The sequence below is a fragment of the Mesocricetus auratus genome, unplaced genomic scaffold (genome assembly GCF_017639785.1).
Source record: "Mesocricetus auratus isolate SY011 unplaced genomic scaffold, BCM_Maur_2.0 Super-Scaffold_100022, whole genome shotgun sequence".
Taxonomy (NCBI): Eukaryota; Metazoa; Chordata; class Mammalia; order Rodentia; family Cricetidae; genus Mesocricetus; species Mesocricetus auratus.
The window spans coordinates 37,232,909-37,249,924 of NW_024429203.1; the positions used below are offsets into that span (position 1 = coordinate 37,232,909).

At 38.8% G+C, this 17,016-nt stretch overlaps 1 protein-coding gene across 8 annotated transcripts in view; it reads right to left on the reverse strand.

Moving 5' to 3' along the window:
• The window catches only part of Neo1 (neogenin 1), a 165,292-nt gene that overhangs the window by 11,702 nt on the left and 136,574 nt on the right, over positions 1–17,016 (reverse strand). For 5 of the 8 annotated variants that reach the window (XM_013112950.3, XM_013112951.3, XM_013112948.3 and 2 more), the window contains exons 20-25: positions 16,305–16,499; positions 15,666–15,698; positions 12,729–12,797; positions 8,489–8,636; positions 2,277–2,515; positions 1,536–1,628 (exon numbers count right to left, since the gene is read on the reverse strand). In XM_013112950.3, the coding sequence (XP_012968404.1) occupies positions 1,536–1,628; positions 2,277–2,515; positions 8,489–8,636; positions 12,729–12,797; positions 15,666–15,698; positions 16,305–16,499 (777 nt within the window). The remainder of the gene's footprint in view (positions 1–1,535; positions 1,629–2,276; positions 2,516–8,488; positions 8,637–12,728; positions 12,798–15,665; positions 15,699–16,304; positions 16,500–17,016) is intronic. The other 3 variants (XM_013112949.3, XM_005069629.4, XM_013112946.3) reach the window with 1 other exon arrangement.

The following is a 17,016-nucleotide window of genomic DNA, read 5'->3' on the forward strand; positions in this document are numbered from 1 at the left end:
CTATAAGACCTACATTGCCAGTTAATCTAAGAGGCCTTTCTATCGTTAAACAGAGTTAAGGGAAAGGACATGGTAGACTGAAAATAATGACTTATTTCATTGTCTTTCCCTGATTTGAGGACAGGGTCTGAGCCCAGGCTGCCCTTGAATATAATCCTGACTCAGCTTCCTGAGTGCTGGGGTTACAGGTATTTATCACCATGCTTGGCAATTTTTGATTTTTTAAAAGATTAATTTTATTATTTTAAGGTGTGTAGGTATGTGTGTTGGTTTGTGTATATGAATGTAATGTTCATGGAGGCTAGAGGTGAAGATCTCCTAAGTTGAAATTATAGGTGGTTGTGAGCTATCTGATGTGAGTGCAGGAAACTGAACTTGAGTCCTCTGCTCTCACTACTAAGCTTTAGCATCTTCCTCTGTTTTGATTATCAATGGAAACATTTTGCTTATGTTTAATTTCAATTATCATGAAAGGAGTCTTAGCAACATACATGTTTGATAAAATGAAACATGAATTAACAGAGTGAAAAGTGTTTTAAAAACTCCATGCTGCAATTTTGAAACCACTTTAGAAAGTCTACTAAATAAAAAAGTTAAAGCTCCATAGATGTTTGTCAATACTGACCAGCTGCAGGAGGCCTAAAGCACATGCATGAGCTTTGGCAAAGCCCTGTTGCAATTTCAATAGATCCTTTTCTGTCTCTCTTGTAGACATGCTGTGTGCTTTTAGGGAGAGCAAAAACTTCTGTACTCCTGGTAGAGTACAGAAATTATTGTTTTTTAAATGATCTTGTGTATGTGTACAGGCATGCATGTGCTACAGAGTATATGTACCACTATGTAGGTATAGAGGTCAGAGGACAATTCTTGAAAGTTATTTTTTCTCTTGCTACCTCATGGGACGCAGAGAACTAACTCAGGTTATTAGGAGTGCACATAACCATCTCTCATCTCTGAGCCATCTTGCTAGCTGGGAAGTTAGCTTTTGAATCTATTTACCTATAACTTAAAAATGTTACTCTGGAGAATATTTAATTTAACATTTATGTATATGGATGTTTTGTAGGTAAGTATTTCTGTGCACCGTATATATATTGCACAGATACCAGCCATATATATATATATATATGTACATATATATACACATATATATATATATATATATATATATATATATATATATATATATGAAAAGGGTATCGGGTTCCCTGGTATCTGTGAAAAGGGTGTCGAGTTCCCCTGCAAGTGGAGTTTCAGATAGTTATGAGCCACCATATTGGTTTTAGGAATCAAACCAGGGTCTTCTGGAAGAGAAGTCCATGTTCTTAACCACTGAGTCATCTTCTCCAGCTGAAGAATAACATTTATTATGAAATATGACAATACTTTGGTGTTTCTTCCAGTAAGGCACCGCAACACTAGCAGTTGATCATTGTCTTGGGATCGAGAGAAGTTAAAGAGACTGATCATAGCTATTTTACATCATAACATGGAAGACTAGTGGCACTTGGGAAAAGAGTGAAGCTTCTACTTACGCTGAGGTGGCTGAGAGTCAAAAGGCATCATCATTTTTGGTCTCATTCCCCTCCTTCCAGCCAGTGTAGACATGCTATCCTCCGACTCATGCCCTAGATATAAAGTATGGAGGTTAGTAGCAAGTGTATACCCCTAGGCCTCTGAGCAGCCCCAACAGTAACACATTTTCAGGAGAGGGTTTGGGATTCACAAAGAATGTATCAGACTAAGGAATTTACATATACAGTATCATGTTCCTGCTGAGATTCTAAAAGGATGATAGGATGGTACATACTGTACTTCAGTGTGTAGAGGCATCCTTAATCACAAAGGTTCTGAATGCCATAGTAACCCTGAAGTCTAATGGAAAGGGCACAGTACAACGCATAGGCATGAATTAGGTGGCTCAAATGCTTGATTGAAACCCGATAAGAGACTTAAAAAGATTTAGAAGGCTGCTCTAAATGATACATAACCTCTCCCTTTCTATAACAGCTAGCTATTGTCCATCAAATGCTGAAAGAAAATCCCAAGATACACATTTCTTTAAAACTAGCGTTGGTGGCGCATGCCTTTAATCCTAGCACTCGGGAGGCAGAGGCAGGCGGATCTCTGTGAGTTCGAGGCCAGCCTGGTCTACAAAGGGAGTTCTAGGACAGCCTCCAAAAAAAATATAGAGAAGCCCTGTCTCGAAACCCCCCCCCCCCCAAAAACAACTAGAATTACCAAATTCAAGCAACCTTACAAAGTGGAAATGGTACCTCTGTATGAATTCCGCCTTTGATGGATATTACTATCCATGGAATTGTCGACTGGTGTGATATCTTGAGAGTTTCGAGGGATTGGAGTATCAGTCATGACAGGGTTTGGATCGGGAGATTTGTCAATAGGCTTCAACTCCAGTCTTTCATGATGGATCCATAGGTCTGGGGGCTTCACATCTTTGCAATTGCCCTTATACTTATGGGAGCCATTCACTGATTTGCAGGCAGCTCGTTTCCTAGGCACAGAATCAAAAGTAGTGCTTAAAATGTAATTCTTTTGAACATATCTGTCAAAACACTGTGTGATTAAAACTGATTTTCTGCTAGGTATGGTGGCACTGGCCTATAATTCCAACTACCTGTGAGGCAGAGGCAGGAAGATAAAATAGTCAGGACCTGCCTCGGCTAGTTCAAGGCTAGTCTATGCAACTTAGCAAGATTTACTATCAGAATAAAAAGAAAAAAAAAACTGGACTGGAAATGTAGCTGAGAAGCAGTGTATGTCTAGCACTGGGAGGTCTTAAATGCAATCTCAAAACAAAAATATCCCAGCCCAAGTAAAACAACAACAAACTTTCCTGAGTGATGCTTTAAATAAAGGCTGAAATGGAAACATACAGCAGCAACAACAAAAATCAGAGACAAGAAGTTTATATTTCTGGAAATAGTAAATGTGATTTTGCTTTGTTCATATATTATTTGGATGCTATGCCAGAGTATATTTGAATATTGTCTTTTTTTAGATTAAGAGATTAAGATACCTCTAAAGCAGAAGGTTCGTCTACAAGTTTCCACTAGACAGAGAAAAGACAACAAGAAGTAAAAATACAACAAGAAAAGGTGAAAAAAAAAATCAATGCCTAACAGATAAGGAATCATTTTCTAGAAAACCCACTAGGACTATCAAATACGTGGAGTCAAGAATATGATAACAGTCTTCATTATGCTGTGGTTTTCTCCTTCACTCATTCACTCACTTTCCCATTCAACAACCACATTATTAGGCACCTTGTTCCTGTCAGATCCTGCGCTACACTGCTGTGCTCTCAGCAATTTTGGTCAAGTGAGGAAAACGACACCAAACTATTTTTAAATGCTCTGAGTTTACCAAAATGCCAAGTGTTAATCTTAATAGTTGGAGCGCACGTAGACAGGAAAAATGTGCAGAATAAGTGACTTTTATGCTGAGACATAATTGGGACAGCATGTGTGTTCCAGGTGGTGGAATCAGCTTATGTCAAAGCCCTGAAGTGAAGCAGCAGCAGCAGCCTTGTATACTAAAGGGATTCTACAAAGTTCCAAGTGATGACAGGATGAGCCATGAAGATAATGATGGGAAATAGTGCTCAGAAGGCAGTCAAGGACCAGATCACAGAGCTTTTATAGCAGTACTAAGAATATGAGCTTCCCTCTATAAGAAAGAAGAAATAACTTAATTGTTTTAAGCAAGAGAGTAAGAAGGTCACTCTTGAGTTAAAACTTTATCCCTACTATGTTGTGAAGAATGCGTTTGTGAGGCAGAGGCTTGAGTCCAGCAATGCTGGTCCATGACAGTCGGAATGGAAGAGGCAGATTTGAAAGGATATTTAGAAGTCAGAAATAATAGGACTTTCGTGGGTGAACACAGAGACTGGGTTCAGATAAAGAAGAAAAAGAACTAAATGGTGAGGCCAAGGTTTCTGACTAAGACCACTTATCTACATTGGGAATATTGGATTTTACTGAAAATACTAGGAACTGGTTTGGATATGTGTTTCCTGGTTACTGTTTTCATTGCTATACTATCTGATCCAAAACAATTTAAGGAAGGGAGGATTTACAGTTTGAGGTCAGAAGGTACAGCAGTAGGGGGTTTCTGATCACATTGAACCTGTTATCAGGAAGTAAGGGATTTCACAAGAAGTGAGGCTGAGCTAAAAATTCTCAAGGCTAACAACCAGGGAACACTTCCTCCAACAAGGATTCATACCCCAAAGATTCTGTAACCTTCGTTAAGAGTCATTAGCTATGGACCAAGTGTTCAAACACAGGAGCCTATGAAAGTAGACATATTCATGTCCAAGCTACACACTGAATTTAAATAAGAAATGTGGGACAACAGGGTGTGATACTCAGAAGAAAGAGGCTTGTCTGCACATATAGTTCCGGGGAAGCACAAAGTAAATTAAACCACAGAGGTACACGAGGTCATGTGGAAGGGCTTGGAGAGAAGAGGAAGTCCTGACTCAGGCTCTGGGGAAATGTATGTAACCCACTGAAAGCACCTGTGATGAAATGGTTGGGGCAGAAAGGACATTAGAAAGGACTAAAACTTGAACATGTAGTGAAGAAAAAAAAAAGACTCCAAGCTAGTATAAACAAGTATAGTGGACCCTCGTATCTGTGTTTCATATTCTCAGATTCAATCAACTTCAGATTGAAAATACATTGCTTTTAAATTTCACTGAATATATTAACTTTTCCTTGTCATTATTCTTGAAGCAATACAGTATAAAAACCATTTGTACAGCAATTACTTGGTAGTCTCATATGATTAAGATGGAGATACTTTATCAGAAATGAATTCTCCATTTTGTTTGGTGAATCAGAGTATACTTCCACAAACTAAAATGGCTGTTCTGTCACTAGGTGATGTGATCTTATATGACCACTGTTACATATGTGGCATCATTATATCATTATAAGTTGAGCATTCCTAATATGAAAACCTGAAAAATCACCGGGCACAGTGGCATATACCTATGATGCCAGCAGTTTTTGAGGCTATGGGATAAGTACTACAAAAATAAGTGCTACAAAACCTTGCCTCAAAATACCAGAAAAATTATTCAGAAATGCTGGGCGGTGGTGGCGCACGCCTTTAATCCCAGCACTCGGGAGGCAGAGGCAGGCGGATCTCTGTGTGTTCGAGGCTGGGCTGGACCGATAGCCTCCGAAACAATACAGAGAAACCCTGTCTCATAAAACAAACAAACAAAAAAATTATTCAGAAACTTTTGGTTAGATGGTGATACGAAAGGTAGCTCTCTTATCTCTTACAGTTTGGGTATGGTTTGTCCCCCCAAAATTATGTGTTAGAAACCTCATTAGTGGTAATAAGAGGTAATGGAATCTTTAAGAGAGGGAGCCTAGTGGGAGAGAATTAAGTCGATGGGGCATCACCTTGCAAGAGATTAAGTAGTTCTTACAGGACTCAATAATTCCTAAAGAACAGGCTATTGTGATGGAGTCTGGCACTCATTCCTGGCATCTTCTTTTACATATAACTTTCTTCTGTTTCTCTGGTATCCTGTGGCAAGGGAACTCACCAGCATGTCAGAACCATGCTATTTGGATCCTTCAGGCATTAGAATCTTGAAACAAATAAGCCTCTTTACAAAGTGCCTACCCTTGGGTATTTTGATGCAGACACACAAAACACAGTAATACATCACCTGTCAGCTTTTATCTTCCTGAAGTAGAATCTTGGGTTATTTGTGAAGAGTTGGGGGACTAAGAGAATGTGTTGGGAAATAATGAGGGCCTAAACTCTAAATTCTCTGTTGATGTTGACATTGTAAATTGCTATAAAAGCCACGACCTTAACAGGAGGTACTTTATGTATTAAAGAGGAAGAAAAGGAACAAGAAAGGCTCATTTATATTTTCAAAGGCTAATAGAACACCCAGAAGCAGCTTAAGGAGAATGGGGGAGGGGGCTGCTTTGTGAAAATTTGATGCAATTATTTTAAACAAAGGGACCCAAATATGTTGGATTTGCAGATTCAAATACAGAATATAGAACCTATTTTCTTAGTTTCAATATGAAGACACTTATATTTTTATCTACTTTGAATTCTAACTCCTTCTAAAGCAACATGCAACTCTTTGTCTTGTGTGTGTGTAAGTGTGTGTGTCTGCATATTAATTTTGCTTTCTATATACTATTAAAGATCCCAAAAAGCCGGTGTTGGTGGCACACACCTTTAATCCCAGCACTCAGGAGGCAGAGGCAGGCGCATCTCTATGAGTTCGAGGCCAACCTGGTCTACAGAGCGAGTTCCAGGACAGCTTCCAAAACAATACAGAGAAACCCTGTCTCAACCCCCCAAAAAAAAGATCCCCAAAATACTAACATTAGATATAGGAGCAAGTTCATATGGATAGATAAATGAAGCACCAAATACAGAAACCTGCAGAAATGTTCTTAAAAAGCTGTCTTTCGGGTTTTTAAGAAAAATAGCTTTCCATAATCAAAAGTTGATGAGAGGCACCCTCCTTCTCTCAGGAAACATGTGCAATAAAACTATAGAAAGATATTTGACAAGAGAGTTTTTTTTGGTTTTTTTTTTTTTTTTTTTTGGTTTTTACGAGACAGGGTTTCTCTGTATTGTTTTGGAGGCTGTCGGTCCAGCCTGGCCTTGAACTCACAGAGATCCGCCTGCCTCTGCCTCCCGAGTGCTGGGATTAAAGGCGTGCGCCACCACCGCCCGGCAACAATAGAGTTTTAAAATAACACATATTTGACATAAAGTCATTCAAATAGCAGTCACAGGATAGCTGATTACCTGTCCTATGTATGGGAAACAAATACAGTAGTTGGACATGGAGGCACATGTTTTTAATCCCACTACCAAAAGCAGAGACAGGTGAATCTCTGTGAGTTCAAAGCCAGCCTGGTCTATACAGCAGGCTATAATCAAGAATACATAGTAAGAGCCTGTCTCAAAGGATTAAATTAAAAAATTATAAGCTATAATAGTTTTTTTCCACCTTTGCTGACACACAGGGTGTGAAATAGCCTGTGGCTGGTCTGCTCAGAAACTCTGTTTTGCTTGCTGTATACATATGCAGATGTGCTTTCTGGCTTTTGTGGTAAAATTGTTTTTTTTTTCTTTATCCCATTAAATGTTCTATTTTTATCAACTCAATATTTTACTTCTTGTTTTTTTTTCCATGCATGTGTGTAAATATGTATGGAGTCCAGAGATTGATGTCTGTTGTCTTCCTCTAGTACTCTACACTGTGTTTTTTGAAACAAGGTCTATCACTATACTCAACGCTCACAGACTGGCAAGGCTGGCCAGCCAACAAGCTTGAGAGATCTATTTGTCACCCCTTTTCCACACTACACTACTGGTGTGAGAGATGCACACTACTGAGTTTGGTTCTTATAAAGTAGGTACTGGGTCTTGAACTCAGGTCCTCATGTTTGCATATTAAGTACTTTACTCACTGAACCATGTTCCCAGCTCTTACTTTTTAGTTTTTAAAAACATTTTGTTGTTAGTATTGCTAAAAACTAAGACATAGGGCTGGGAAGATGGCTCAGAATTTAAGAGAATAAACTACTCTTGAAGAGAACTTTAATTTGCTTCCCAGTACCACTGTGGGTTGGCTCACAACCACTTATAACTCCAGTTCTGGAAGAATTTCTGGTCCCTGCACTCATGTTCATATACCTACATATAGATACACATACAAATAACTTTCTCAAACTTCTTATTTTGTAAAGATTCTTATTTTTATTATGTGTACATTTTTACAGCGGCCAGAAGATGGTGTCAGATAGCGGGAGTTACAGATGGCTGTGAGCTGCCCAAAGTAGGTGCTGGGAACAGAACTTGGGTTCACTACAAGAGCTGTACATGTTCTTAACTGCTGAGTGGGTATCCTAGCCCACTCAGTTATTATTATTATTATTATTTTTTGAGACAGGATTTCTCTGTATTGTTTTTGAGCCTGTCCTGGAACTCACTTGGTAGACCAGGCTTAGTCTCAAACTCACAGAGATACACCTGCCTCTGTCTCCTGAGTGCTGGGATTAAAGGCATGTGCCATCACCGCCCGGCCAGTTATCAGACTTTTAAGGAGCTTGCTGAGGCTAGAAAAAAACCTGTTCTTTTTCCTCCTCATTGTCTCTTCAACTTTGTGTTCAGTAGATGGTGGGAATATTTCAGCTCCATTAAAGTATTGTGGGACCTATCATAATATACATGATCCCTGAGACATTCCCATGGAGGGGGGCATGGTTGCATTTAAAGGGGCTTTTCATGTACTTTACAGTTTTTAGCTCTTTGCATCACTCTAAATACATAAGCAACATAGAGGAAGGAGGAGGAGGAGGAGGAGGAGGAGGACCACCACCACCACCACAACAACAACGACAACAACAAAAAGCCAAAAACAGATACACTACATGTGTATGGGCTACATTTTAGGGATACTTACTTCTTCTGGTGAGAGGTGGTACGCCGGGTACAAAAGACAGCGATGATCACAACCACCACAATGGTGATGACACCAACAGAGACAATGATGACCAACAGCATATTGCTGTCTAGAGGAGAGGTGGGGCTCCCATGAGGGCTGTTGCTGCCTGCACAGGGAAAATGGTACAACTGTTAATTTGTTAGGCAATTTAAAAATATACATTCAATCAAGCTATCAAACCATTCCAAGACATTTCATGGGAACTTCATACCACTCAAGGAGACTGTTTCTAGAGTTTAAGTTCCTGGGGATATGAGAGTCTGTCCTCCACACAAGGGATTAGCACAGGTTTGCTCAAAGAATAGCATTCAATGAAACTTTCAAGGGTACTGACATTGTAGAGTTTTCAAAGCTCAAAGGCCCAGATACATTCTGATAAGTGTGTTGGAGGTCTTGCCTCTCTGGTGTCTTGTAAGATGTGCATATTCATTTTTAAAAGTCCCATGTTGAGCTGAGAGGATAGCTCAGTAGGTTAAGATGTTTGTCTTGCAAGCATGAGTTCCTGGGTTCCATCCCCAGAACCTCTAAATAAAAAAATATCTGCAATTGGTGACACAAGCTTATAATCTCAGAGCTGGGGAAGCAAAGCAGGAGGAGCTCTGGTAGGCAAAGCACTGGAGCTCAGGGGTTAGCCATACTATCTGACTTTGTGACTTGCAGCCTAGTGAGATGCTGTCTTAAAATGTGGACAGAACCCGGGCCTCTGCATACACACATGTAACACACACACACACACACACACACACACACACACACTTAATATATAGATGTCTGAAATTACAAAATCACTATTTGAAAAACAATCTTTTACACAAGCACAAACAATACAATTTTCTTATTCTCTTCAAAAAGAAGCAGATCTCGACATGTACATTATTTTGATAATTACTGACTGAGTGGTTACTATGTGCCAGTTATTATTGTAGGTATTCAATATTCAACAGTGACTAGCAAAGGTGTGAATGCTGCAAGGTGGGGTGTTGACACAAACAATTAACAGGTAAGAAACTACTAGTTAAGAATGCTATGACAAAGTGGGGGGGGATGGGCTACACTGCAGAGTGACTGTGTGGCTGACTTAGACTAAATAGATGAAAAGCTTTTCTGAATCTAATGTGGCTTTGGCCCATGCAGCTGTCTCAAGTGTAAGGCCTCATTCCACAATGCTGGAGAAACAAGGCCTGGAGCCTGCACCTGCATATCCCTGTACACAATGACTGAGTAGACAAGCCATATAGAAAACAGCTTCTAGAACACACGAGCTGGACTCTTAACTTCAACTTGTTTTCAACTGTGTAACTATTGGATAAATTTTGAAAAATAATCTTCTCTTAAAAATGGCTTTTGAGCTTATAATTAGACAAGAAGGATCCTATCATACAAAAGTCTGAGGGAAGACACACCAGAGCAGTGGTTCTCAACCTTTTTAATGTTGTGGCTGACCCCAAACCATAAAATTATGCTGTGGTAACTTCATAACTGTAATTTTGCTACTGTTATGAATAATAATGTAAAATATCTGACATTTAGGATATCTGTTACATGACCCCTGTGGGGGTCATGACCAACAGGTTGAGAACTACTGCTCTATAGGGAGGGAACAGGAAGTGGAAGGACCCTGAGGCATATTTGTAGATTTGTGTTCCTCTCAACATTGGTGGTATGCAGAAGTCAATGCAGAGATGCACTACTATTCAAAGTTCTAAAAATAAGTAATTGTGAATGCTCAGCTGGAAATGGAACACCCTTATTAACTCTTGGTCCTCGACCCCAAAGGCTCAGGAAATGTCATAGAAGATGTGACCCTCCCTGTCAGTAAGATTTTTGTTACATTGTGTTGTGGCACATGCCTGTAATACCAACACTTTGAAGACTGGAGCAGGAAGATTGCAGTAAATTGAGTCCAGTTTAAGTCACACAGTAAATTCCAGGCTCACACCTGGGTTATAGAATTAGATCCTGTCTTAAAAACCGACCAACCAATCAACCAGAAACGAAGTATTTAAGAAGTGGGATATTGAGGAATTGTTATCAAGAAGGCCAGGGAGACTGCTCGGTAAGTCTGAATCTCTGGCACCTACATAAAAACTAGGCATGGTGGAATCCAATCATAACCTCAGTACTGGTGGGACAGGGGCAGGCAGATCCCAGGGCTTGGAGCCAACCACTAGCTGATAAAAGGAGTGTTAGGTTCCTAAACCAAACCCTTTCTTGTGTGGGAATCCCTTCCAACAACATTGGATTATCTGACCTTCCAACTTTGATTCTATGATTTTATAGACATCTAAATACAGTGCTAAATCTGAGGTTGATTTAGAATGGCTTAAGAGCTTATTCTTTTACATTTGGTTCAATCACTTTTATCCTTCATTTCCGAGAAAAAGCTAAGCAGACAACTTAAACTGTATATACTGACCTTCAATGAGAACATTTTTATATTTGGGAAAGACTACAGTACTAGAGCCAATAAAATTAACCATACTGTTAACCTAACTTTGCTATCAACAGGAATACTGAACTACTGGACTACATTTTTTTTTTTTTTTTTTGGTTTTTCGAGACAGGGTTTCTCTGTATTGTTTTGGAGGCTGTCCTGGAACTCGCTTTGTAGACCAGGCTGGCCTCGAACTCACAGAGATCCACCTGCCTCTGCCTCCCGAGTGCTGGGATTAAAGGCGTGCGCCACCAACAAGCAGAAGTGAAAGTATTTCTTTTCTGCATTCAACACAAATACGTTTTCATTTATTTGGATTTAACTTTTTTGTTTTTGAGACAGGGTTTCACTGTGTAGTCCTAGCTGTTCTGGAACTAGTTCTGTAGACCAGGCTGGCCTCGAACTCAGAGATGCCCCACCTCTGTCTCCTGACTGCAGTGATTAAAGGCCTGTGTGACCACTGTCCTGCCTTGGATTTAACTTCTAATGTTATGAGTTGGACAAACGCTTCTGAGAGTAAGAAGGGACCACCAAAGGGGCTGTCAACACTTTGCCTGAGATCATTATTACATGTATTTCTATATGTCTGTCTGGACTACTGGAACATCCCCTCCCCCCGACATTATCTTTTTAGCTCTGAATCAATTCTTCATGGCTCTCAGACTAACAATAATAGATACTGAACAAATGGTAATCTTAGTTCATCAGTTTTGCCCAACATTTTACATATGCAATTTATAGAATAAAGTCTAGATTTCTTAGCATTGATATTGGGCATTTGTCAAGCTAGTTCTAGCCTACCTGTACACTTCTACTCTATCTCCAGCCAGGAGGACCCTAAAGTGAGCAGGGTATGCTGCTATGCCTAGACACATGCTGTTAGATGGAATGTCTGATGTCCATTTTGAGATGTAGCAGTTTTTTCCTCTAAAGATTATGTTTACTATGCGTAAGTATGTGAATGTCTATGTATGTGTGTGTGGGTGCCTGTAGAGGCCAGAGGAGGACAATGGATCCCTGGAACTAAGTTACAGGTGATTGTTAACCACCCAATCTGGATGATGGGAACTAAATTCAAATCTACTATACCAACAAGAAATGCTCTTAACTGCTGAGCCATCTCTCCAGCTCTCTATGCACCCTTTAGGATATGGAGTAGATAATACCTCTTTTATAAAGCTTTCTTAATTTTCTATCAAGTGCTTTTTTACTCTCTTCCTCCTATATATAGTCATCCACAGAGTCTGAACCTTCAAAATACAATGTGCAAATGGACATAAAAATGAAAGAAAAGACAAGGGAAAACTACTTTTTCAGTCTTGACACTATATGTCTATACTTCAACTTGCAACTAATGTATGAAGGAGATATCTCTAAACAAGGGTATTATAAAATTTCTTGAAGCATTCAAGTTGATCTGGTTTTTCTAAAAGTCAGCTGATTTCCCTGAAGTATGGGCATTAGACAGCTGGAGCATAAGAAGTTATTCACTGTACTCCCTATGAGGTAGAGGTATTGAGACAGTGAAAACCAAGTGTAGTGACTACTTTTTGGACATTTTGCCACCTGGACTCTTATGATGAATAGGGTTTCAGTAATTCAGCAACATTTGCTACAGAATAAGTAATGCTAGATCTGCTAAATAAAATAAACTGCATTAGCATGTCATAACCCAACACTGAAGCTATAAAACATATTTGAAAAGTTTAAGCAAAACTGTATTAAGTCCATAACAAGCTGAAAAAGCCTTAGAGAGAGCTTTACCACTCATTGGAGGTTTGTAGTCAGATCCTAGGTCTGGCAGTCGGCTTCCTTTTCCAGCCGATCCTAAGGCTGAAACAGAAGAAATCATGTCAGTAACAACCCAACACGTAGGTGTGATAGTCCACTTCACAGCTAGTGAGTGTTTCTAAAGACAAAACATTTCAGTCTAGTCTGTAACAAAAGGAAAAAACACATACAGTGGGAGAATACAGTTTGTGTGCCAAAGTAAACAGAAATAGCTTTCTGTGTAAGGAGGTATGCAGAAGATTGATGCTCTGTTTTAAGGCCATGACCAGATTACCACTTTGTTGTTCAGAAGTGGGGAAACCTGCCCTCGGCCTTTCTCTAGTTCTGGAAGTGATGCTCAGGGAGAACAGCTTCTTTTGTAACAAAAGGAAACAAGGTAATAAGTGAGGCTGACACTTATACCAAACAATTTTATCTCCAAAGGACTTGGTGATGCTGATCTAGCCTGGCTAGTGCCAGTACTATCCTGGCTATTTTATTGAGATTATGTAGTTGCCCTTCCAAATATAAAGTTAACCTAAGCAAGAACAGGAAGGTAAACAAAGGTTCAAATCATATTCTCACTTCCTTTTCTGTTACATAAGCATTAAAAACCAGAAAAGAAAAAACAAGCCTTCCTTCTAGTTGCTTACAAAGGTCTATGTGAGCTCATCTCATAGTCACAGGTTCAAGCAAGTGAGGCTGCTGACTCAGGCCTGGGGTCTCCCCAGCAGCAGACCCCAAGAGACAGAAACAACAGGTTTTTGTTTTACAATCCTTATTTTTGTTTTTTAGTCTCTCTCTTCACTTTTATAGTAAAACTGCTTAGATGAAGTCCTTCCTCCATAAAGTAAAGGTATTCTTTAATTCAAAGTTACTAGCCAGAAAGTACTAGCAGCAAGCTCTTGAAAAGAAGCCCACACGGTGGTTAAGAGATGGCCCTTGAATACCAGCTCCACTATACAGCAGTACTTTGATGTTGGGCAAGTTATTTAGTTTTCTGTGCCTGTTTCCTTGAGTTAAAGCAGGGATCCTAAAAGCATCTACTTTATGTTAGCTGCTGTGAGGCTAAATGGGAATTTAAGACCTTGAAACACTATGAATCCTGCTTGGTGTGTAATAAATGATCAATAAATGTTAACTATTACAAACATAATAAATTCAGGGAAGAATATACTCTTTCCCTTTATGGAGGCAGAGCACATGGAGCTCTAGTAAACACTTTTGAGAGATATTTTCATAAATAAAGCTCTACTAGAAGCTTATAAACTAAATTTATTTCTGTAAAACAATTGCTAATGTCAATTTCTGTTTCCTCTTATAAATTACCATATTTTAAAAGAAACAAGAGAAACCCAAATCTAAGATTTTATAAGTAGTTCCATTTAATAGAATAAATCTAGAGGCTAAATATAATGTTTGGTATATTCTCAAAAGCCAAAAACCTATATATGAAAGGAAAAGAAGTTCTTGGCTCCTATAGTACAGTCTCAGAATTTCTAGGGCATATTCTAATTTAATTTAGTCTCTAACCCCTTTTCCATTGTTCATACTTATTACTTTATCCTCTTACTTCTGAGGTTATCATTTTTCCCAAGTGACACACACCATGTATCAAGATTCCAGCTGTTTTTCATATGCGATTACCTCAGGCAAAATGTAATTGGCAGAGATACTTAACATTTTAAGATTCTTCGTATTTAAATGTTCATGATCATTATATAGGCTACATTCAAATTAATTTTTTCAGAGCACTACATCACATAAAAAAATAACACCAAAAAATTGTCAGAGAACATGCTTTGCCAAGATTATTAGTTGGTTTATATTCCTTATTTCCCAATATTTTTCTTTAACATTTAAAGAATAAACAATAAACTCAAAGGATGAACCTAGTACCCAAAATACCAACAGGTAAATAATTTTGAATACTGAATATATGGGACAGAAAAATGTCACATGACAGTTACTAAGTGGAGGGAAATTGCATTATCAGTATATACAATGTAATGATTTGTGAACTCATGCTTCTATACTCATAAAAAACTATGCCACAAACAATGCCAGTTTTCTCCCATGTACAACAAAAGACTTGCTGAATACAAACACATCCCCAAAGTCATGAAACTCAATACTTCAAGTTCTGACTTTTTCATGCATTAACCAAATACAAAAACCTTGTATTTCTGATTACTACTATTAAACCATGAAGACAATTATCAAATTGACTTTCAGTGTTCTTCCACAGTATGGAAATTCTCAGAACTTAAAATAACAAAGTACAGCTACCATGCCACCAGAGATATTTCAACAAAAAGTGCTGACTGATGACTGCAAGACTGGTGACAACAAGACTCATGCTTCCTAAGTGTCCATGCCACAGACTTTTTATCCTTTTACAAAAATGGTCATATTTAATATTTAAGAGAAGAAATAGAAAGAGCTGTAAATGAACATATTGCAAAATAATAAATTCTTGGTTACAGATAAGCATGTATTTAACAGGATTCATGTATGCAAGAAGGAAAATAATGTTTGCTGAATTTGACATTAACTTCTCATTTAAAGAAATAAAATCCTAAATGCCACAAATAAGGAAAGTTGGTATACAGGTCACTTTGTGCCTCAAATGCTTATCACTGTTTATAAAATTAGCATCTTAATACCTAAGGATAACCTGACCTTTACTTAAGGTCAGACTTGAGTTTATTCAACTCAGTTTTCTTCCACCAATGGATTTAGCTCCTAAGTGAGTCCCTCAGCTTTTCAGATATCCCAAAAGCTATAAACATGGACTCAACTCTACTTTGGCCAATAAGTGTATGTGTGGTTTTTAACACATGGTACTAATTTTCAGGGAAAAAATGAAACAAAAAGATAATAATAGGTCACAGAAGAGAGAAATGAGAGAGAGGCCATCTACTCATTTACCTTGGTCATTAGGCATTTTATCAGAGGAGTCCGCTGACAGGTCAAGCACAGGGGAAGAGGAAACAAGAGCAAGGATCACCAGCTTTGAAGATGGACAGACAGATGTTTTAAAGGAAAAAATAAAATTCCCACAAACTTCCAAACAAATTGACAATAGAAAAGAAACTCAGAGTTCCAAATTTCCACAGACTCAGTACCCCACTCAATTTTATTACCTAAGTTTGCTTGGCTTATTATTTTATATTTATTTTCTTGAGCTTTGCATAAATGGCCCCTCCAGTCTCATCCTCTACAAAGAAACTTTTTATTAAGAGCTTGCATGTGTTGAAAGACATCTGTCACAATAATATGTAGTATAACTCGATGGGAACCAAAAAAAAAATCATTTTGGAGTTCTCTGGTAAAACTTTGAGATCACTGCAGCAATTCTGCTCAGATATGCAGAGCCAAAGCTCCGTTTATGTGGGCTGGGAGAGTACAATCTGGCAGTCAGTGGGCAGGAGAGGAATTCTCTTCAAGTCTTCACAGTGAGCCTGGCAAGTTCATTACTAGCATCTCCCAAATTACCCACAGACTCTAATCCGTTGCAGCCCCACTCTTTGGGCAGCATATTAAAACCCTCAGCTCAGGCAGCTTTACCTTTAGGTGTTCTGAATTGCACAGCTTCAGACATGGGTCCCATGCCTTTGGAGTTCCGGGCCTGGATTTTGAAGTAGTATGGTGTATCAAGAGTTAACTCTTGAATCTGGTGAGTCAGTCTGTTCCCCACAACAGGCTCAATGACCCAGTCATGTATCTCTGCATTCACGTCTGTGCTGTAATAGATGATGTAACCTGCCCAAAGCAATTAATAGGAAAAGAAGTCACATTTCCGTTTTTCTTTTTGCAATCAGTCAATAAATGCCTATGATGTAATATCTGAATAAGACACCATGAGGGCCAAGATTTAGAGGTACAATCTGAGACTTAATAGTGGTAGTACATGCTCAATTAGCTCCAGCCAAAGTCATCTACTAGGAGAAAAGTACTTGGCAGATTGGAAAACCTCTGACAAAGCTCTAAAACTGGTGTAGGTGAGGCCACAGAAATGTGTCACCAGATACTTCCACTAGGGGGCACTCAATCCCCACAAATGAGGCAGGAAGTCTCCCAAACATTAAGCCTACCTGATTCACACTGGGCAAAAATGTGATTTATTGTTTAAGGTTTTAAAAGGTAAAGTAAAACGTAAAACAAGTCAAGATATTTCTTTTACAGAAGAGGCAAAGTAGGAACCTAAAAAAATTATAAAGACTAGAAATTATGGAAAGGGGCATCTTATTCAAAATTACAGGAACACACTGGACCACCC